The sequence below is a fragment of the Lepus europaeus genome, chromosome 15, assembly GCF_033115175.1.
Source record: "Lepus europaeus isolate LE1 chromosome 15, mLepTim1.pri, whole genome shotgun sequence".
Taxonomy (NCBI): Eukaryota; Metazoa; Chordata; class Mammalia; order Lagomorpha; family Leporidae; genus Lepus; species Lepus europaeus.
The window spans coordinates 43,781,027-43,803,049 of record NC_084841.1 but is presented as its reverse complement, the minus strand read 5'-3'; the positions used below and the strand labels follow the sequence as shown (position 1 = coordinate 43,803,049).

At 46.6% G+C, this 22,023-nt stretch overlaps 1 protein-coding gene across 1 annotated transcript; it reads left to right on the top strand.

Moving 5' to 3' along the window:
- Nucleotides 1-6,842: 6,842 nt before the first annotated feature.
- LOC133774129 (Y-box-binding protein 1-like) lies at nucleotides 6,843-8,001 on the top strand. Its single transcript, XM_062211739.1, has one exon. The coding sequence runs from the start codon at nucleotides 6,858-6,860 to the stop codon at nucleotides 7,818-7,820; it is 963 nt and encodes a 320-aa protein (XP_062067723.1). The 5' UTR covers nucleotides 6,843-6,857; the 3' UTR covers nucleotides 7,821-8,001.
- Nucleotides 8,002-22,023: the final 14,022 nt, after the last annotated feature.

The following is a 22,023-nucleotide window of genomic DNA, read 5'->3' as shown; positions in this document are numbered from 1 at the left end:
AATGGGTTTAATGGCTTTCCTGGGGCCTAGAAAATGGGAAAGACTCACTTTAGATTTATCCATTAAACATATAATTAAAATATCATGAAAACCCACATCTATAGATAAGTCTGTTCTCTGCTAAGTTATTATAAGAGCTGACATGCTATTTTGCAAACTGTGTGCTTCTACCAGCTTATCACCTTATCTCATCTATCAAAAGGCAACCTGGAGAGACTGTTAGGTTTTCACATTCTGCCTTCCAGTCCTGGAGTGGGATGATGGGATTCTGCTGGGGGAGAGAACCCCACAGGAAAGCACCTGTCTTGCTCAAGAGAGCAGAGAGCAGACGCCAGGCTTGCGAAGGTGACTCATGTCGATAGGAGCACCCTTGGTGGGAGTGAGGCTGGAAGAAACTGGAGAGAAAATCAAACAGCCCTGGGGGAGACACGGGCACGCTGCCCTGGCCCAGCGTGAGCGTGTGCTGAGCAGAAGCTGCGGAGCCGCAGGTGAGGAAAGAAGACACAGCAGTCAAGCTGCTGCCGAGGTGGAGGCTGGTGCTGGAGTCCTGGCAGGAGAGGTGAATCCCGGCCCTCTCTGATCCGCCGTGATGCTCCCGGGTGACGTTTCCTATGCACGGTGCTGGCGTGTGGTTTGCACACTGGGGTTTCCTGTTCATGAACCCTCCTTCCCTAGCGCCGTACCAGCTCCTGGCTGACCAGGTTGCAGGCTTTTGGTAGATGAAACTGGAAGAGGAGAGCATGGCTTCAGCTCCCAGGGCTTGATGGCTTTCTGAGGACTGTGTTTTCATCAAAGATGCCACCAAATTCTTGACTTTTCCAAGGGCACGATTTTAACTAAAACTGAGGCTAAAACTAATTAGACTCGAGTAATTACTGCTGCAGTACCACCAAGGTTTATCTGGTGATTATGTTGTGCACACAGCAAGGCACAGTGAGCACTGCTGACTCCTGGGAGGTGGAAGAGAGGCTGGGCCTCTGCAGAGGCCGCTTGAGGAGCTCAGACCACCCAGACACTGAAGCACACAGACAATTCAAACATTCACTGCAGAGCTTGACATAGCGAGCCATGTTCAAGCAGCGCAAATGTCCTTGTGTTTATACTGATCAAAGACCTCCTTTTTATTCCATGTCCTCCCTGTTTCCTAAAAGGCATCATTAAAATGACAAAAATTGGCTTAGCTTGAAACCAAGCCTAGACTTTAGGACCTTTGATTCTGGATCAAGCATTTTAACCTCCCCTTTACTATAAACATGATGCTTTGCCTCTGCTCAAACCCAGATCTTTCCTCCTTTTCAAAAGTCGTTATGGGCTCTCGCTGGCATTATCTATAAATACTCAACACGTGAGCATCTCAGAAGGCTACAAACACAGGATCGCCAGCCTTCCTTCCTTAGAGTGGTCTCACTACACTGTCAGCCCCGTAAGGGACTGAAGTCTGTTCCTTGAGTCTACCGCCAAAGAGAGTCTACCGCGTAGAGAAGGCATAGTGATGCTCCAGGGTATCGTGGGTTTTTGTTTGGTTATTGTTTTTTTACCTCCTCTATCATCATTCTTCCTCTGCTTCCTAGAAAGATAAAAATTGGCTTTCCTGAGATACCTTCATGTCTTCCAAAGCTAGAGACTGGGAATGGAGAGAATCAGGGTTTCAAGCTGAGAATAATCTGGTTCCTCCCCGCCAACCCAACTCTGATTTTTTTTTTTTTTAATTAAGACTCAGAAGAAGGCCGGCGTCGTGGCTCAACGGGCTAATCCTCTGCCTTGCGGCACCGGCACACCAGGTTCTAGTCCCGGTCGGGGTGCTGAATTCTGTCCTGGTTGCCCCTCTTCCAGGCCAGCTCTCTGCTGTGGCCCAGGAGTGCAGTGGAGGATGGCCCAAGTCCTTGGGCCCTGCACCCCATGGGAGACCAGGAGAAGCACCTGGCTCCTGCCATCGGATCAGCGCTGTGCACCGGCCATTGGAGGGTGAACCAATGGCAAGGAAGACCTTTCTCTCTGTCTCTCTCCCCTCACTGTCCACTCTGCCTGTCAAAAAAAAAAAAAAAAAAAAAAGGACTCAGAAGATGTAGTATATTGCAGACTAACTTTCTCAGGAGGAAAGTTCCTTGAACAAAAACAGTATCGGAACAAACTTGGCTCCAGTCCTGGCTGGAGACTGTTGCCATCTCTACTTTCAAGATAGGAAAAGAAAAAAGAAAAATGAGTCAACAGAGATAATGACTTTGTTTTAGTCTCCTTGACCTTATTACTCAAGTGATAATGATCGGACAGGTTCCCACCCTTATGAAAAGAACCTGGGGCGGCTGCTTGGCATAGAGGTTAAGACAATGCTGAGATGCCTGCATCCCGTATGGGAGCACCCGGTTGGAATCTCGGCTCTGTTCCTGATTGGAGCTTCCAGGTAACAGACCCAGGGAGGCAGCGGGTGGTGGTCCAGGTGATTTGGCTCCTGTGAGACCTGCACTGAGTTCCCAGGTGCTGCCTTCAGCCTGGCTCAGCCTCAGCCATCGCCAGCTTTTGTGGAGTGAGCCAGTGGATGGGTACTCGGCTCTCTTTTTTCTCTCCTTCCCTCCCTCCATCTCAAAATAAATAACTGTTTAAAAATATCCTTAACTGACTTATTAAGGGATAAATGTGACTATTTAGGTAAAGTGCTTTTAGAACCTAGAAAGCTTTATAAAAATATCATAGAATGCTTTGAAAGCAAAATATTCCAGGGTGCCAAATATGTTTCCAAAGATTAGACAAAAATATTTCTCTGGATAAAGAGATTTATTTTTATCGAGCTCTCTAGACATTCACAAATAAACACCATCTGAGAGCCTCTGAGCTCCTTTCTAACTGCTCTGCCTCTCCACATCATCTCCCCAGTCCCTTCTCCAGGGTCCTTCGCGCACCAGGACAGAATGACGGTTGCCCACGGCTGTCTCACATCACCTACACTCCTTGAATTCTGGAATTGCATCTACTTATTCTATGGTCTTAATAGCAGCTGGTGTAGCCTAACTGAGGCACAGTCAATGCCTTCACCAAACTGAAGCAAGAACTGTCTTACTGATGCTGCCACTCATTAGCTAAGGCGAACAGCTTTTCCACACGTGCTGTGAGTTGTCAATGCTGTACGTAAAAGGCATCTTATTTGTTGACATCTATAGTCCCTGGAGAAGAGTTTCACGTGGATTCTGAAGATGAAGCACCCATATTTCAATCATTCATGCATTGATTTATCCATTCAACAAAACAAATACAGAATCTGAAAGAAACAATAACTATGACTACCACTTTATGTGTTGATCTTTCATTTGAGTTTATCTTTGTCAATTAGTTAAACCAAAATTTATGTTTATTTATTTGAAGCATAGAGACAGACAGACCCCCCCCCCCCCCACACACACACAGATCTTCTATCTTCTGGTTCACTCTCCAAATACCTGCAATAGCCAGAGCTGGGCCAGGATGAGGCCAGGAGCCTGGAACTCAATCCAGGTCTCACACATAGGTGGCAGGGACCTAAGTGCTTGAGCCATCAGCTGCTTCATTCAAAGGTAACCATTAGCGGAAAACTGGAATCAGAAGTAGAACTGGGACTCAAACAGAGACACTTCAATATGGGATGAAGGTATTCCAACTGCAGCACCAATGCCTGCCCCCAGAAAATCATTTTTATTTACAAGAGAATTATGCTATAATGGTAGGATATTTAGAAAACATAGAAATGTATAAGGAAAATAAAAAGGCCGGCACCGTGGCTCACTAGGCTAATCCTCCGCCTTGCGGCGCCGGCACACCAGGTTCTAGTCCCGGTCGGGGCACCGATCCTGTCCCGGTTGCCCCTCTTCCAGGCCAGCTCTCTGCTGTGGCCAGGGAGTGCAATGGAGGATGGCCCAAGTGCTTGGGCCCTGCATCCCATGGGAGACCAGGAGAAGCACCTGGCTCCTGCCAACGGATCAGCGCAGTGCACCAGCCGCAGCGCGCCTACCGCGGCGGCCATTGGAGGGTGAACCAATGGCAAAGGAAGACCTTTCTCTCTGACTCTCTCTCACTGTCCACTCTGCCTGTCAGAAAAAATATAAAAAATAAATAAAAAAAATTAAAAAAAGAAAATAAAAAAGAATCATACAAAAGATAACTATTTTTTATTGTTTGTTGTATTTTCTTCAAGTCCCTTTATATGTACATGCAACATTTGAACATTGTACCATGCACACACATATATCACACACATAATTCTTGCATCCAAATCTTTTTTTTCCATGATTTACTTATTTATTTGAGAGGCAGTTACAGAGTAGGAGAGACAAAGATCTTCCATCTGCTGGTTCACTCCCTAAATGGTTTTAAGAGTCAGAGCTGGGCCAGGCCTAAGATAGGAGCCAGGAGCTTCCTTTGTGTCTCTCGTGTGTGTGCAGGGAAACCTAGCACTTGAACCATCCTCCACTGCTTTCCCAGGTGCATTAGTAGGGAGCAGCAAGGATTCTAACTGGCACCCATATGGGATGCTGGCATGGCAGGTGGTGGCTTTACCTCTGTGCCACAATGCTGGCCCCCATATTTGTTTACTTACTGTTTCATTAGAAATACTTTTTATGTTGTATAAATGTGTTTTACATCTTTTACATGTGATGTCTTACAAACACCACGTTTTATGATTTTGTCCTTTAATTTACTATCATCCCCCTAGTACTGGACATTGAGTTTGTATCTCATTTGGAGCTACTACAAACAATGCTGCAATGAATAATTTTGTACTTAAAACTATGTTTATACTTGGCTTAATTTCCTAGGATATATTCTGGGATGCCTGAATTTTTCAGAATTCTTTTTTTTTTTTTTTTTTGACAGGCAGAGTGGACAGAGAGAGAGAGACAGAGAGAAAGGTCTTCCTTTTGCCATTGGTTCACCCTCCAATGGCCGCCGCGGCTGGCACACTGCGGCCGGCACACTGCTCATCCAATGGCAGGAGCCAGGTGCTTCTCCTGGTCTCCCATGGGGTGCAGGGCCCAAGGACTTGGGCCATCCTCCACTGCACTCCCTGGCCACAGCAGAGAGCTGGGCTGGAAGAGGGGCAACCGGGACAGAATCTGGCACCCCAACCGGGACTAGAACCCAGTGTGCCAGCGCCGTAAGGCGGAGGATTAGCCTAGTGAGCGGCAGCGCCGGCCAGAATTCTTAATACATACCTCTAAGTTACTTTCCAGAATGTGTGTCAACTTATATAGTCATTAACCAGAAAGCATTTTAAAACTACCATCATACTATCATATTTAGGCATTTTTAAAAAGTACCTTGACTCCCATTATGGTAAACTGTCACCTGCCATTTCACCTGCAGGAACACTGCCCTTACTCCTTCCCATAAAGTTTGGGCCTGCAGCTCATTAGTTAGCTACTCAATTAATGAGACCACCTATCAAGTTCTTGGGTTTATAAGAAAAAAGACTCTTGGTAAAGCTGTATTTGGTCCACTGTCCCGTTCTAGGCACACTGTAGGTATGTTTCCTTCCTCCCCTTCAATCACTGTAGAAATGTTCTCAAATTAAAAGACTGGAAAAAAATTCTCCTTTAATAACATTCAACTTTGAGATTCTTGGAAGAACAACTCATCGATACAAATAATGTATTTTATTTATTGTTGTTATGATTCAAGGAAGTCTTGAAACTATCCCTCAGGGCATGGAAAAAAGCCTAGAATTTTTTTTTCACTTCCACATTTTTGCCAAAGTATTTAAGTTTATCAAAGCTGAAGAGCCAATTCTAAACATTCTCATTGGAGACGTTAATCAAGTTTCTTTCATAATGACATCAATGTCCTCAGCCATGAGGCTGGTAGAATTCCTCTCAATCGTAAGAATACTCTGGGTCTTTGGTTGTGTTTCTGAAGGAGATATTTATAGAGATTTCAGATTTAGACATTGTGTTTTTAAGAGAAGATAAAGCAATCCAAGTCTGGAAGACTTGTTTTAACTAGCACCTTGGGCTCTGAGATGGGCGCTAAGTATTCAAATAAGCAGAAAAACTAGACTAATTCTTCTTCTTCTTCTTCTTCTTCTTCTTCTTCTTCTTCTTCTTCTTCTTCTTCTTCTTCTTCTTTTTCTTCTTCTTCTTCTTCTTCTTCTTCTTCTTCTTCTTTTTCTTCTTCAAGATTTATGTATTTATTTGGAAGTCAGAGTTACACACACACACACACAGAGAGAGAGAGAGAGAGAGGCAGAGAGAGAGAGAGAAAGGTCTTCCATCCGCTGGTTCACTCCCCAGATGACCACAACGACCAGAGCTGTGCCGATCCGAAACCAGGAGCCAGGAGCTTCCTCCCGGTCTTACCACATAGGTGCAGGGGCCCAAGGACTCGGGCCATCTTCTGCTGCTTTCCCAGGCCATAGCAGAGAGCTGGATGGGAAATGGAGCAGTCGGGACCGGAACCAGCACCCATACTGAATGCCGGCACTGCAGGCAGCGGTTTTACCCACTACAGCACAGCGCCGGCCCCAGACTACCTCTTCTTGAGTCAAGAAGATGGGATTGTCTTCCTAATTTAGTCAGAGCTGGAGGATAGCCATGCAAAAACATAAATGACTCTCCAAGTCATCATGTGGTGATCTGAACAGGACTGCGAAACTCACAGCGTTTATTTATAAGCAATGTGAAGAGAGCGCTGGGAACGCTCTCAACTCAGTGTCAGGGGTATCATAGGGGTTGTTGAATGAAAATCAGTCTTTGAGAGTTCGATCGGTAGCGGGAGCGGAGAGCGGACCCCAGAGAGCCCTGAGCAGCCCCACCGCCGCCGCCGGCCTAGTTACCATCACACCCCGGGAGGAGCCGCAGCTGCTGCAGCCGGCCCCAGTCACCATCACCGCAACCATGAGCAGCGAGACCGAGACCCAGCAGCCGCCCGCCGCCCCCGCCGCCGCCCCCGCCCTCAGCGCCGCCGAAACCAAGCCCGGCACCACGGGCAGCGGCGCAGGGAGCGGTGGCCCGGGCGGCCTCACATCGGCGGCGCCCGCCGGCGGGGACAAGAAGGTCATCGCAACGAAGGTTTTGGGAACAGTAAAATGGTTCAATGTAAGGAACGGATATGGTTTCATCAACAGGAATGACACCAAGGAAGACGTATTTGTACACCAGACTGCCATAAAGAAGAATAACCCCAGGAAGTACCTTCGCAGTGTAGGAGATGGAGCGACTGTGGAGTTTGATGTTGTTGAAGGAGAAAAGGGTGCGGAGGCAGCAAATGTTACAGGTCCTGGTGGAGTTCCAGTGCAAGGCAGTAAATATGCAGCAGACCGTAACCACTATAGACGCTACCCACGTCGTAGGGGTCCTCCACGCAATTACCAGAACAGTGAGAGTGGGGAAAAGAATGAGGGGTCGGAGAGCGCTCCCGAAGGCCAGGCCCAACAACGCCGGCCCTGCCGCAGGCGAAGGTTCCCACCTTACTACATGCGGAGACCCTATGGGCGTCGACCACAGTATTCCAACCCTCCTGTGCAGGGAGAAGTGATGGAAGGTGCTGACAACCAGGGTGCAGGAGAACAAGGTAGACCAGTGAGACAGAATATGTATCGGGGTTATAGACCACGATTCCGCAGAGGTCCTCCTCGCCAAAGACAGCCTAGAGAGGACGGCAATGAAGAAGATAAGGAAAACCAAGGAGATGAGACCCAGGGTCAGCAGCCACCTCAGCGTCGGTACCGCCGCAACTTCAATTACCGACGCAGACGCCCAGATAACCCTAAACCACAAGATGGCAAAGAGACAAAAGCAGCCGATCCACCAGCTGAGAATTCGTCCGCTCCCGAGGCTGAGCAGGGCGGGGCTGAGTAAATGCCGGCTTAACATCTCTACCATCATCCGGTTTAGTCATCCAACAAGAAGAAATGAATATGAAATTCCAGCAATAAGAAATGAACAAAAGATTGGAGCTGAAGACCTTAAGTGCTTGCTTTTTGCCCGTTGACCAGATTACTAGAACTATCTGCATTATCTATGCAGCATGGGGTTTTTATTATTTTTACCTAAAGATGTCTCTTTTTGGTAACGACAAACGTGTTTTTTAAAAAAGCCTGGTTTTTCTCAATACACCTTTAAAGGTTTTTAAATTGTTTCATATCTGGTCAAGTTGAGATTTTTAAGAACTTCATTTTTAATTTGTAATAAAAGTTTACAACTTGATTTTTTCAAAAAAGTCAACAAACTGCAAGCACCTGCTAATAAAGGTCTTAAATAATAAAAAAAAAGAAAAGAAAAGAAAAGAAAATCAGTCTTTGATACCCAGAATGTCAATCAGAGAAAAGAGCATGCTCTAGAACACTTGGAGAAAGGACAAACTCCATAACTCTGATGGGTTTGGGCAGTGCGTGCACAGACAGCGTCACTGAGACACTCTTTGGGAGTTTAAAAGAGAATAACTTCGGGCAACTAAAGCAAAGGCTGTTTTATCTCTAAAACTGCCTCTTGCTGAGGGGCAACAGGGCAAAATTACCAGACTGAGAATAGGACAATAAGAACATCGGGTACTTGAAAGAGGAGGGAAGGCACCGAGTTCGGAGCTCTTTCTCTGAGAAGGATATCTTCAAGATCATCCCTGCACTCCCTCCCTCCCCCCAAGCCTCACGCTTCCCCACCCACACTGTTGGTCCCTTTGAAGGACAAAACATTAGCGAGAGAGCACTTCGAAAGGCTGAATATGATCCAAAACTCTCAGCAACAGGCCTCACCCGTAGAAAGTGCCTGACATTGATGCAATCTGGGGCCAGAAACACAAGGAAGATCATATATCATGGCTTAAATCCAACATGCAGCAAAACTGCCTATCACAAATGACATACATAAAAGCGTCTTCAAAAGCTTACAATTTACTGTATACAGAGTTTGATCTCAGATCCAAAACAATCTGCCTTCTCTTGAAATTCTGTTACCTAGAAGAACCACCTCCCCCCCAATTCTAGATGTGGCTCTCTCTTACCTACCAAAGGCAGTGGTAAGAGAAAGCAATTTCAGAGAAAGTCCTTACCTTCCCATTCTAGCAGAAATGGACTGAGTGAGCTAAGAGCAAGACCATGGGGGCTGGTGGTATGGCACAGCAGGTTAAGCTGCTGCTAGCATCCCAAGATAGTGCCAGTTTGGGTGCTGGCTGCTCCATTTCCTATCTAGCTCCCTGCTGATGAACTTGAGAAAGCGACAGAAGATGCCTAAGTGCTTGGGCCCTTGTGACCCATGTGGAAGATTTACATGGAGTTCCAGGCTCCTGACTTTAGCCTGGTCCAGTCCTGGCTGTTGCAGGGGTGAACAAGAGAATGGAAGATCTCTCTTTTCTCTTTCTCTGTAACTCTGCCTTTCAAATAAATAAATATATTAAAAAAAATAAGGCAGGACCACAGGAGGGCATGTGTGATTGCTGCACAAGCTGACTTTTCACTGAGTGATTCTAAACAGAACCCAGAAGGATTTGATTCAGGTGAGTGTGCTAGATTTGGATGCCAAGGCATAAAATTGACAAGTGATGCATTGCTTCAGGGCCAATGCCAACTTCACTGGGTGTGTTTTGAATATTGCAACATGAGTGGATTCATGCTGCAAAGTTTGACAGCTGTGGCGCCAGAAGATAAACAAAATGACAAGATCATTCATGAAAGCCCATCTTGCTGGAAAAACAGGAGAACACAGGACTGGCCCAGATCTTTCAAGATCAGGCAGGTACTGAGAATGGTTTTATCTTGGATGTTCCAAGTTGCCCCTCCAAAACCAAAACAGACAGTCACAACCACAGGCAGCAGCTCACACCAGCCAACCCTGTGGCCCTGAGCTTGGTTGGGAGGTGCCTTCAGGCCTCACCAGAACGCTAATGGTTCATCAGCACGGCACCACGTTCCTAAGAAGAAGATCCCGATAAGGAAGATGAGGATCTATTACTCAGCACTGCTTAAGAGAGGGGAACACTGGCCATGAATTAGTTTGATAAACATGTTCGCAAATGGAAGGGAATTTGTTAAAGACTCATTCAAGGTTGGCATGGGTTAACCAAAGTAGGCTATTCTAGGTTATCCTGAAACAGAATTAAATTGGACAGAGTTTCATCGTGAAAAGATGTAAGTATTTGGTGCTTAAGGAAAGAAATATTTCCTTTTTTCTCCATAATCTGTGCAGCTCTTGTTTTTTTCAAGTCTATGAAGTTGTTCACTTCATATTTCATAAGGGCCATTTTATCCTCTTTTGTGTTTTTTTTCCCTCTGCTATCAAAGCTGTAAAGAAGACTAATGGTGTACGTGTCTGGCAGCATAAATGCCTTTTCCTGATTAACTGAGAAGGCCAGAATTTGGAAACCATTATTCTCCCTCTAGATTTGATTCTATAGAAACAGGAGGGCTCTGATTTCTACAAACGTGGCTTTCTTGACTGTGGTTGCTGGGTTTACTGCATCCTTAGATTAGCTAACAAAGCCTAGGTTACAGAGCCAGAGCTACCTCTGCTTGAAGCTGCCCTTGCCAGACGAATGGCCCTTCACCCAACTTCCCTTGCAAGAGAAATCATGGCCCCAGGAGACTGAGATTGGACCGATTTGTGTAGCTTCTCTGGCAAGCCTGCACTTGGCTTTGCCATCCACACAGGCCTCACCACCCCACCCCTGGGAAACCCTCTGACTCTCCCAATGCTGAATGCCAATCTCTAGGCTCTTCCCTTGTTCATTGTTTCTCTCTTTTTTTTTTTTTTTCAAAAGTGATTTTTCTTGTTTTCTTTCTTAGGGTAGTTACAACTTCCAACCAACAAAACCTCAAAGTAATAGGGAAGGAGTGGTAGGGAAGGAGAAGTGCAGAGGTGGATCTGAGGGCAATCCTCTGGGCTCCAATACGTGGGGTCTGTGAGAGGCTGGGGCTGCAGGAAGCTGGGGGGAGGCCGATGGGGAGGGAGAAGGAACTCAAGTTCAGCATCGAGACAAGTCTCAGCAGCTACATGTGATCAGAGCTCCGCTGGGGGACAAAACCTCCCACCAACCGGCTGATCAGGGAATAGGGGACTAGGTCCTGAGTCCCTTACCCCAGCATCACCCACAGCAAATACATTTGTATCAGAGATTCTGTACACCTTGGTTTTTTAGATGGAAAAAGCTATCTTTGAGGGCTTAAATATGTGGGCAGGAAGCTAGGGATGTAGCAAGAACGGAGGGTACCGTTTGGCCTTTGTAAATTCTGTAAAGAGGCAATCCAGAGAGGTCAGGAGAGCAGAGGATTGGGATCCAGAAAGGGGCTCGTGTGTAGCTACAACACTAGCAGACCGCGTGATCATGAGGACCCCAATTCTTGACTTGCAGTCTCAGTTCACTTGTCTGTGAAGCCAGGAGGCTTGCCTGTATGATTTCCAATGAGTTTTCCAGAGTAAATTTTCTCTAATTCAATGACTCCAAGGTTCATCTCTACTGTTGGATTGTAGCCTGCTTACTCTTCCTCCTCCTTCATTATTGTACAACTGACTTAACCTCAAAGAGGAATTGCAGAGGCAGAAGAAAGAGAGAACGAAAAAGCTGGAGGGTCTGGGGCGGGGGGTCGCTAGGTGTGCTGAAGATGACCGGCCGGTAAGTAAGGCGCAGTGGCTCTGCCCTTTTGCGGCTGTGTCTCGTTGCCATTGGTGACTTCTTTCCCCTTCTATGCTGACACGGCTGCTCCTTCTAACTTGATGCCACATGGATAAAAATGTTGAAAGAAGGCCAAATGCACGGCAGAGTTTTAGCCAAGTCCCACATGAGTTAATTTTACCGTTGCGCTTTAGACAAATTTATGAATTACTCAATCCGGCCTTTTCAGGTGGCTGCATTTTAAATCCATAGACACAGTGGGAAGACGCCTGCTGCTCCCCGGTGGATTTACTCCCAGCTGAGGTTCAGAAGAAATCAGTGAGAAGTAGAAATCTGTGTGAAGTAGAAGAGAAGATAAATGTCAACTGTCAGTTACTTTGTTTTCCTCTGGGAAAAAAAAGTTTCCTCCATTCATCAAGCATTACAACATACTATATACCAGGGGCTATTTAGGCCTAAGATTTAAATCTTTTACAGCAGACACAAGTCTGGGTTCATATTTGGTCATTCTTAAGATTTATATGAACTCGAGCAGTCGATTCGTCTTCCTAAACCTTAGGTATCTCCTCTTGTCAGTGGGGAACAGCAATGCCCCTTTAAAGGCTGTGACTATGGAATAGTACAGGATTGGTACCTGGAGAGCACACGGTCCATGATAGCTCTTGTTAAGAGTCACTTCTTGGCTCCCAGGAAGCCTACAGTATCCTAATGGAGACTGACACACCATGTTACAATCTCAAGGCAAGACTGGCCGATGGGCAGCTGCTGCCTGGCGAACATGGGTCCTTCTCGTCTTTCTGTATTTTCCATGTCAGGGGTTCACATCCTGGTGTTTTACTGCCTGTGGTCATTTGTGACAGGTTGGCCAATGTCACAGCAGGGCGTGGCTTCTGTTTCATCATCTTCCTGTGTGATTGCCAATGGGAGAAGAGATGGAGAAGGACTTTTTTCTCTCTCTCCATGTGGAATCCTTTCTAATGATCTCATTTTAAGTGGCTATTACAGGACACTTGCTTTCTTCCAGGAATTCCCGAGCTCAACTGATGGATGAGACGATGGAAAGTGACACCTTCTCTTTCCAGTGAAATTCCCCAAGCCTCTCTTGCACCCACTTGATTCTCTGTGCCAGTGCAAAGCTCACTCTACCAGGGTGCTGAGTGAATGGTCCCGTGTACAGGGGACACGCCTGGCATGATCTACTTCCTTTACATGCATCATGTTATTTAATCGGTTACACTATTGTGGTCTGCTGTCTACAGAAAAGGACACTGAGATCACACAGAAAAACAGTATGTCTATCGTTACACAGTTTAGAAACTGGGGAGCCATGATTTGACGCTGGGCCCGAGCCAGTCAATTCTTACCCCTTCACTCAGGAAGCTTAAAGTACTGGGAGATCAGGAGAAACACCTGGCTCCTGCCTTCGGATCAGCGCTTTGCGCTGGCCGCAGCGCGCTGGCCGCAGCGGCCATTGGAGGGTGAACCAATGGCAAAGGAAGACCTTTCTCCCTATCTCTCTCTCTCACTGTCCACTCTGCCTGTCAAAAAATTTAAAAAAATAAAAAAAAAAAGAACTCGTAAATTCATACTCCTGCACCAATGCCCCCTTCCTTACATGGGCCTAGCGCCCAGGCCCAGAGCTTCTGATTTGATTGGGGGTAGAGCCCTGGTGTCAGCATTTTAAACAGTTTCTTGAGTGATTCTAAAGTGCAGCTTGGATGAGACCCATTAGGTTCCCTTGAAAGTCAGACCATCCCACGTTGCTATATAAATAACCATTCTTTCCCCTCAATAAACACGCCAGGAAGTGCTTCCCAAATCACACCCTAGTAAGAAGAAGTTCCTGGGCAGGTTGGCACTTTGGGGAAATTATTAATCACTTCTTTCACTCCTTTCTGTGTGCAAGCCCAGTGGCACGGTTGCTATTACAGAGTCCAGGGGAAGAAGGATCTGTAAAGACCTTCCCGGGTCCTTTCTAAAATCTCATTCATCACTCAGAAATGCTCCTTGACAGCCCGTCACTCCTGGGGAAACTTTAGCTGAAGTTTGGCCTCTTCTCCCTCCATCCTTGCTTGGTGATTTCCTCTTGGGTCACATGAACTTTGCTTGAATTTCTAGAGCCCAGTTGGTGACCACTGGGGATAGTGTGTATAGGCCTCAGGGACCAGAGCTTCTGCTGTATCCCAATGGTCATTTGACTTAGGGTGACATGCCTTGGGAACAAGTCAAGTCGTTGCCATAGTCCCATAGGGAGTGTCTACAGTAAAATTCACTTCCAACAAATATCCCTCTTTAGGTTAGAGAAGCCTGGCTCTCAGGACCTGGCCCTGGATGTACACTCGGGCAGTCTCAGTCGCTTATGTATATCCTTTGACTTTTCTAAACACACTATTTTCCCCTTGCATTTAAAAGGAAGATTTTGAAAAAGCAGATGTTTCCAACTGGAAGGCAATATTTCCAAATCTTTGGGAGATTATTAAGTGAAGCACACTTGGGGATTAGAGGTAATTTCCAACTGGCTTGGCAAGTTACTATGGGCATCAACATTTCTGTTAGGAAATATCTTGGAATTAAAAGGCAATATTGTAGCAATTTACTTTTGTTTTTAAGCACTGAAGTAAGGATACATAAGGTATAATTGACAAGTTTTGTCACTGGAAAATAGGATGGGGGGGGTGGGAGCTATTTATGTACCTATATTTTCTCATGTAAAGTTTCTTCAAAAACTTTTGGGAAAATGGAACTAAAGAATAAGTCTATTTTGGTGTGAAAATTTTTGAAATCCACAAATATTTTTTCATAATACACATTTCCATGAATTTTTTGAAGACTCCTCGTATAATAACTGCAACAATGTTGACAATTAATTTTTGCTGTACTTTATTGCAAATTATTTCCTTTCCTGCATTATTATTTGCTATTCACAATAATCTTATGTGATAAGTACTACTGAATCAGTTTGGATGCATTCTGCTCTAAGGGATGTAAGATGAACGTAAATAGCAAAGAACTTTATTACTGTACATTGTCAGAAATTCCATAGTACAGTGGCTCCAATGGGATAAATGTAGCGGTATCAGGATCTGACATTTCTTTTTTTTTTTTTAATTTATTTTTTTTTTAATTTTTATTTATTTATTTATTTTTTTTTTTGACAGGCAGAGTGGACAGTGAGAGAGAGAGAGACAGAGAGAAAGGTCTTCCTTTGCCGTTGGTTCACCCTCTAATGGCCGCCGCGGTAGCGCGCTGCGGCCGGCGCACCGCGCTGTTCCGATGGCAGGAGCCAGGTGCTTATCCTGGTCTCCCATGGGGTGCAGGGCCCAAACACTTGGGCCATCCTCCACTGCACTCCCTGGCCACAGCAGAGAGCTGGCCTGGAAGAGGGGCAACCGGGACAGGATCGGTGCCCCGACCGGGACTAGAACCCGGTGTGCCGGCGCCGCAAGGCGGAGGTTTTTAATTTATTTTATTTATTTGGAAGATAGTGACACAGAGAGAGATCTTCCATCTGCTGGTTCATTCCCCAGATGATTGCAATGGCCTGGGTTGGGCCAGGCTGAAACCAGGAGCCTAGAACTCCCTCCTGGTCTCCCATATTAATGACAGGGGCCCAGGTACTTGCACCATCTTCTACTGCCTCTTTAGGCACGTTAGCAGGAAGCAGCTTCAGAACAGCAGCCAAGACTCGAACCAGCACTCCTACAGGGGATGCTGGAGTAGCAAGCAGGGGGTTAACCCGCTGCACCACTACGCAGGCTCCTGGGATCTGATATGTCTACACTGCCGCTCTGCTGTCATCAACATGGCAGACGGGCCTCAAGTAAGCTCCGCTCTGGCTCTAAGAGGGCTGCTGCATGCCACCCACATGTGGCAACATCCAGTCTCTTCCCCAGTGTCTCTTGGTACAAACCTTTCCCACTCCCCAAGAACACACACAATTGCTTCCCAGGCTCATGCTTTAGGCCTGGCTTTCGGTAGCTACACCGAGACAGGGACCACCCGAGACTGGTTTTCACCTCCCTGAAGCATCTGGAAGAAGACTGACGATTGAAAAGAATCAGAGCAGGGAGAGTAGGTCTGAGCCAGAGGGAAAACATAGTCACGTCTCCCCGGCATCAGGGCTACAAATTAAAAATCAGAGAAGACATGTCAGAATTGCCCCTGGCTGCCTGCAGGCCACTGCTCAGGGGCTTTGTCCCCTCGCTCTTCTCCGTCATCAGAGTCCTGTACCAAGTAAGGAAGAGGGTGGGACATTAGGCTATTCCATTATTATCCGAATGTCTACAGGAAAGATAGGGAGAAAAGTCCAGTGAATTACACAAGGCACCTGGTTACCAAGCAGACCTGAGCCTTGAAATCAGGTCTGTTTACCCCAAAGCCTGGGCTTTGTATTCATTATTTATTTATTTATTTATTTTTTTGACAGGCAGAGTTAGACAGTGAGAGAGAGAGAGACAGAGAGAAAGGTCTTCCTTTTTCCATTGGTTCACCCCCCAAATGGCTGCTACGGCTGGCGCGTTGTGGCTGGCACGCTGTGCCGATCCGAAGCCAGGAGCCAGGTGCTTCTCCTGGTCTCCCATGTGGGTGCAAGGCCCAAGCACTTGGGCCATCCTCCACTGCACTCTCAGGCCACAGCAGAGAGCTGGACTGGAAGAGGGGCAACCAGGACAGAATCTGGTGCCCCAACCGGGACTAGAACCCGGAGTGCCGTCGCCGCAGGCGGAGGATTAGCCTAGTGAGCCACTGCGCCAGCCCTCGTATTAATTTTTTAAACTGTCTATTTATTTGAAAGTCAGAGTTACAGAGAGAGAGGTCTTCCATCTCCTGGTTCACTCCGCAAGTGGCCCCAGGCTGAGCCAGGCTGAAGCCCCGAGTCAGGAGTTTCTTCTGGGTCTCCCACATGGCTGCAGAAGCGCAAGCACGTGGTCCATCTTCTGCTGCTTTTCCCAGGCCACAGCAGAGAGCTGGATTGAAAGTGGAGCAGCCAGGACTTAAACCGGTGCCCATAGAGAATGCTGGCATCACAGGTGGCAGCTTTGCCAGCTATGCTACAGTGCCGGTCCCCTAAAACATGCACTTTTTAACCATTGTGCGAACTGCTCCATTGGGTGGTCCAATACTGCCTTTCTCCATCTCTGTCTCTGTCAACATGTATTGCTTTTCTAATAATTAAAATGATGTGAGGTTTTTATTGTTGCTCTGTTCTTTTTCAAATAATTTTGTTGCAAAGTTCGGTTAGTTCTAACCATGGTTCCTCCAGGTGGAGAGTTTGGAAAACCACTTAATCTTTTCGGACCTAGTTTTCCTGATCCTTAACATGGGAGGACGCAACTAGATGAGAGCTAAGATCTTCTCCTGCCCTAACATTCCACTGGTGTATGTTCCCCTGTGAAAAATCAAATAGAGGCTGTGAAAAACCTTGAGGCATGCAATAACAATGTCCTCCATGAAAAATTGGGTAGCTTTAGAAACAAACATTGCTCTTTCTATCAATGGCACCTGCTGGTTTGCCACCAGTGCAGATGGTGGTGTACAACCCTTCCCCGTTGGGGGTGTGGCCCTGATATCCCAGGCTGGTTCGCCTTACCTCTTCTCTCTGCCGTGGCACTCTCTCTTCCAAGGATTCAGCTTACCCAGGCACAAATATGCCAGGAAGCCCATCTGTCAATGGCTGTGAGCTGACAGCTGCTCCCCAGTACTCTGCAGACTGTGTGGTTTCCAGTGTGCAAGGAAGGACAACTCAAGTGGGCAGACGAAGGGACGTCTTTCGAGGAAATCTGTCCTCCTGAACAAATGCGTGCTGATGCCTCCCTGCCTCCTGCAGCTGACGTCAGCCTCTCACGCCGGCTCCCGAGAACTGGGAGTGAGCCGAGAGTCGGGACAACTCGCCCACACAGCACCGATGGGGAGAACATTTTAAAAAACATAAACCGTAGCAGCTCACAACAACATCAACACAGAAAGTGCAATTTATTAGCTTTGGCTGACAGGGAAGTTTCCTGTCACTTCGGATGAGACTCGCAGGTGGGCTTCCAAACCTCTACCTGGGGCCAGACACCGGACCCTGGGCCTGGGACCCATGAGATTCACTTCACAGGAACAGATTGCACTTGCATTTAGATCAGTTCATGAATAGTCATTGCAAGACACTAAAGTAAACCTGTACTTTTGGATTAAATGAGCCAGGTCATTGCTGTGATTTCCATCCTTCTTCTCACAATGAATTAAAGAGAAAATTCTTTAGACAACAGGAGAAATAAGATAGGCAGCACTTTGTCATGAACCCGCTTTGTCAAGGCCCAATCCCAACTTGAGATCCTGGCACTCTTTAAAGCCATGCCCATGACATGTGCGAAGTCCTCCTTCTGTCAAACCAGGCTGGCCCTTCAGAGACCCTAGGAAGGCAGCTGCCTCCCAGAAGGCCCTTCGGGGTTGCAGAATTCCAGGCACTCATGCTCTTAATACAGCCCCAGAGACAGCTCGGCTGCCCCACAGCCTCTGATGCGCTGGTCCAGCTGCGGAGGAGCTAACTTTGGCAGCCATAGATCATGCAGGCTTTGTCTCTGCTCCTCTCAGAATAGTCTCATTAGGAGACTCGCAACGTCTCCCGAAACAAATGCAGAAAGAGGAAGGGAAGCAAACGTCAACGGCAGCCTTCAAGAACGAAAGATTTGAATCTTTGGATTCTGAGACACAAGGATGGCTAGGGCAGGTGGAATGCTTCCTGTCTAGGTTATGAACAGCTCGGTGTGGTAGAAAGTGTGGAGGCGCTGCCATTGCTTGCTCTACAGTTTGCAAGGTTAGCCTCTTTGACCTTGGTGTCCCTGTCTGTAAAATGAGAGGGGTTGGCCAGATGACCTTTGACCTAACGATTCTATGAAAAGTGAATGTTGGAAGCACATGTTCACCTTCTCGGGTTACCAGCTGTGAGTATGTGACTAGATCAAATGGCACTCACTGTCGAAACCTTTTGGGTTGAAGGGAAAGCACTCACTGTTGAAACACTTTAGGCTGAAGGGGAAGCATTCTGAAATGGGACAAGGGCACCTCGTGTTGAAACCTGGAGCTGGTCAACGCTCCAAGGCCAGGGCCAACCTTTGCTTCTTCCTCCCACACCCCTCTCACACTTGTTCTAGCTAGACCTCTCCTAAGGACAAAAAAAAATAGGAAGTCGATAGTTTCAGTAGGCAGCCTTGTAAATCAAATGTTTGCTGGCAAAAGTTTTGGCTATCTTCTCTGGGTATGGCTCCGAATTGCTACCAAGCTCATGGCCTCTTAGGTGACTCAATCTCTTCCACTTTAAAAAGTCTCTCTTTTGTGTCCATCCTGAACTAAAGATTTCAATATAGTGACTGTGTCTCTGTTCTCAAGGAAACTGTCTTCTACCTTCCTTTCTCCAGGGACGGGATGGGGGAGCTCATTCCTCTTGAATAAGAGGGGTCCTTGGTTGGAGCTGTCTTCTGGATCTTCTGAATCTACTGAGATAGGTCTGGTCCTACCTGGTCACTAAGCAAGCTGGGGTAGGCTAACATGACGAATCCCATCTGGACTTCCACATTCCATGTTAACATCTAGCATTTTGCCATCAATTCTGGATTTGAGGTACCAGCACTTTGTGATTTCTTTGTTTGGACTGCAGGCCTTATTTGGTCCACTAACCTTTGGGTACACGGTCCCCAGCTTGGACAACAGAACATTCTGAATCTTCTCTGTGCCACCCAAGACCCTGAGGAATCAGTGGCACTCTTTCAGGCTCTCACTTTTCGCCAAATTCTGCCACGTCACAATTTCCAATCTATCTCAGCTTTCCCCTACGCAACCCCATGTTAGTGCAAGATGCCTGTTGAGAAAATCTCCCAGACTGGCCTGAGGCCTCTGCCTCTCTGGCTCATGAAAGAGCACAGTGATTGATCATATGGATAGAGAAGATGGAAATGGTGGTGGCATTCACGCCCCATATTTGCCCTCCTAACTTCTGCCCTCCCAAAACAGTAGCTCTTGTCTTGGAATTGATATAGTTTTCCAAGTGGGGCAGGAGTGTGTGTGTGTGTGTGTGTATATCATGACCTAGACCAACTCCCAATTGTTAGCATGCAAACAATGACCTGGAAGGTTTGTTAAAGCGGACTGCTGGGCACCACCTAATTTTTTATTCAGTAGGTCCAGGGTGAAAACTAGAGTTTTATATCTAACAAGTTCTGATGATGTTGATCCTGCTGCTCCTGGGACCACAGCACCCCAGGACTTGCTGGGGCTGGTGCTGTGTCAAGATTGTGATAACAACAACACAACAACTGAATACAATTATGTGCTTGGAAACCTGATGATATATGGTTTTTCAATCTGGGAGATATTACTGGGGTCTGGATGGAGACAAATTATTTAAAAATGAATGGATTATTCTTAGAATTGTATCTGTGAAATTAATGAAATCTGCTCTGTATGTGTTAATCCATAAAAAAAAGTTAATAGATAAACCATCAGTTTATATTATTACATTATGTATTCTCTTTTTCCCTGGTGCACTTCCAGGTTATTAGCTGGCCTGCCCTGCCACAAAGGCAGTTACAGCCAAGGTGTGATCTGAATTCCCCAATGGCCATTCTGTAGCTACTACAGGTAGGTTAGCTCTCAGCTCAGAATGCAGCCCCTCTAAGCTGGCTGCTTTCAGCAGAAAGCAAAGGGAAACAAGGGCCAGCCTGTCTGTGGCAAAGGCCTAACCGCTGAGTTTTTTCTTGTATTATTTCCACTCGATTATCTTTTATGTTTCAACTATGAACTTTTATTTGATTTTCTAAATTAACAGCTTTATTTAGATAATACACAATTCATTTGTTAAGTGTCCAGTTCAACTGTTTTTAGTATTTACAAACTTGTACAATTCCCTCATTCTAATTTGAGAGCCTCCCTTTATTTTTTAAAGATTTATTTATTTATCTGAAAAGCAGAGTTCCAGAGAGGTAGAGGCAGAGAGGGAGAGAGAGAGAGAGAAAGAAAGAGAGAGGTCTTCCATCCACTGGTTCACTTCCCAAATGGCCACAATGGCTAGAACTGGGCCAATTCAAAGTCAAGAGCCAGGAGCTTCTTCCAGGTATCCCAGAAACTGGGCCAATCTGAAGTCAGGAGCCAGGAGCTTCTTCCGGGTCTCCCACATGAGTGCAGGGGTCCAAGGACTTGGGCTATCTTTCCCAGGCCATAGCAGAGAGCTCAGCTGGAAGTGGATCAGTAAGGTCTTGAACCAGTGCCCCTATGGGATGCTGGCACTGCAGGTGGTGGCTTTACCTGCTACACCACAGCACCGGCGCCTTAGAAACCTTTTATTATCCTTTGAAATACCTATGTGTGATTGCTTCTCTTCCCACTTTCTCTCCTAAGTAAGCTCTCTCCATTCTGTCTCCTATACATTTGCCTTTTCTGGACATTTCATTTAGGTGGAATCGCACAGCATGTGCCCTGTTGTGTCTGGCTTCTTTCACTGGGTGTGATATTGGGGGGGGGGGTCACCCATGTTGCAGTGTGCACCAGTACCTCCTCAAACACTCACTTCTACCCAACCTTCCTTTGCTGCACACACCTCTTCTGCTCCATTTCTGTAGTAACTCCTTCTGTCTAGGTCCTTGTGAAGCATAGCGTAGTCCCCAACAGTAGCATCATCACTCAGGAGATCCTCCACACAGACACTCAATCAGGAGCTGCATCTGAGAAAGACCCCAGGGGATTCACACGCATCTTGTGGTTTGAGAAACTTCCCTGGCAAAGCCCCTCGCCTTTGTCTGAAGCTTCTCCGTAGCCTCTGCATTGGCCTCCCTGCCTCCAGTCTCCCCACCAGACCACCCGGCCTACACACCGTTGCTGGGGATTCTCCCTTCAGTGCCAATCTCCACTTGCTGCCCGATTTCTTAAGCAACCTAAAATGACTTCCTTAACTGTCCACTCTCACTCAAAAGTAATGCTCAGAGCTTTCTACAGCAGCCTCCTCTCTCTGGATAAAAACTTCTCACCTCCAATGCGCCAACACAGGCTTGTGGTTCCTGACGCACAAGACCCTCACTCCACCCTGATCCCGCTGTGGGCAGCCTCGGCTTCACATGCCTTAGTGAGCCCTTCTTCCCTCCATCTGCTGAATTCTACTCACTCCCTCCAAGGACCGGATCAGGCCCCACCCCTGCCTGGGCACCCAGAGCACAAAAGGGACCAACATTCTCAGAATAGAGCTACAAACACGTGGAAGATAAACCATCTCATCTGGTCAGCTACCTACCAGGAGTGAGATATAATTTGCTTCTAATGATGACCAATATTTTTTCATTATCATTCAAACCATGCAAGACATTTCCTGACCCGGAGCTTCACATTGTGCTTATTCTAAACTCTAAGAATGATTATGAAACATTCAATCCTCCTATCAGATACTCTGTAGCTGATCATAGTAGTAATAATGATAATAAACACAGTAAT

What these genes read in the sequence shown, in the direction of transcription:
- LOC133774129 (XM_062211739.1), top strand. Translation starts at nt 6,858, where the DNA reads ATGAGCAGCGAGACCGAGACCCAGCAGCCGCCCGCCGCCCCCGCCGCC.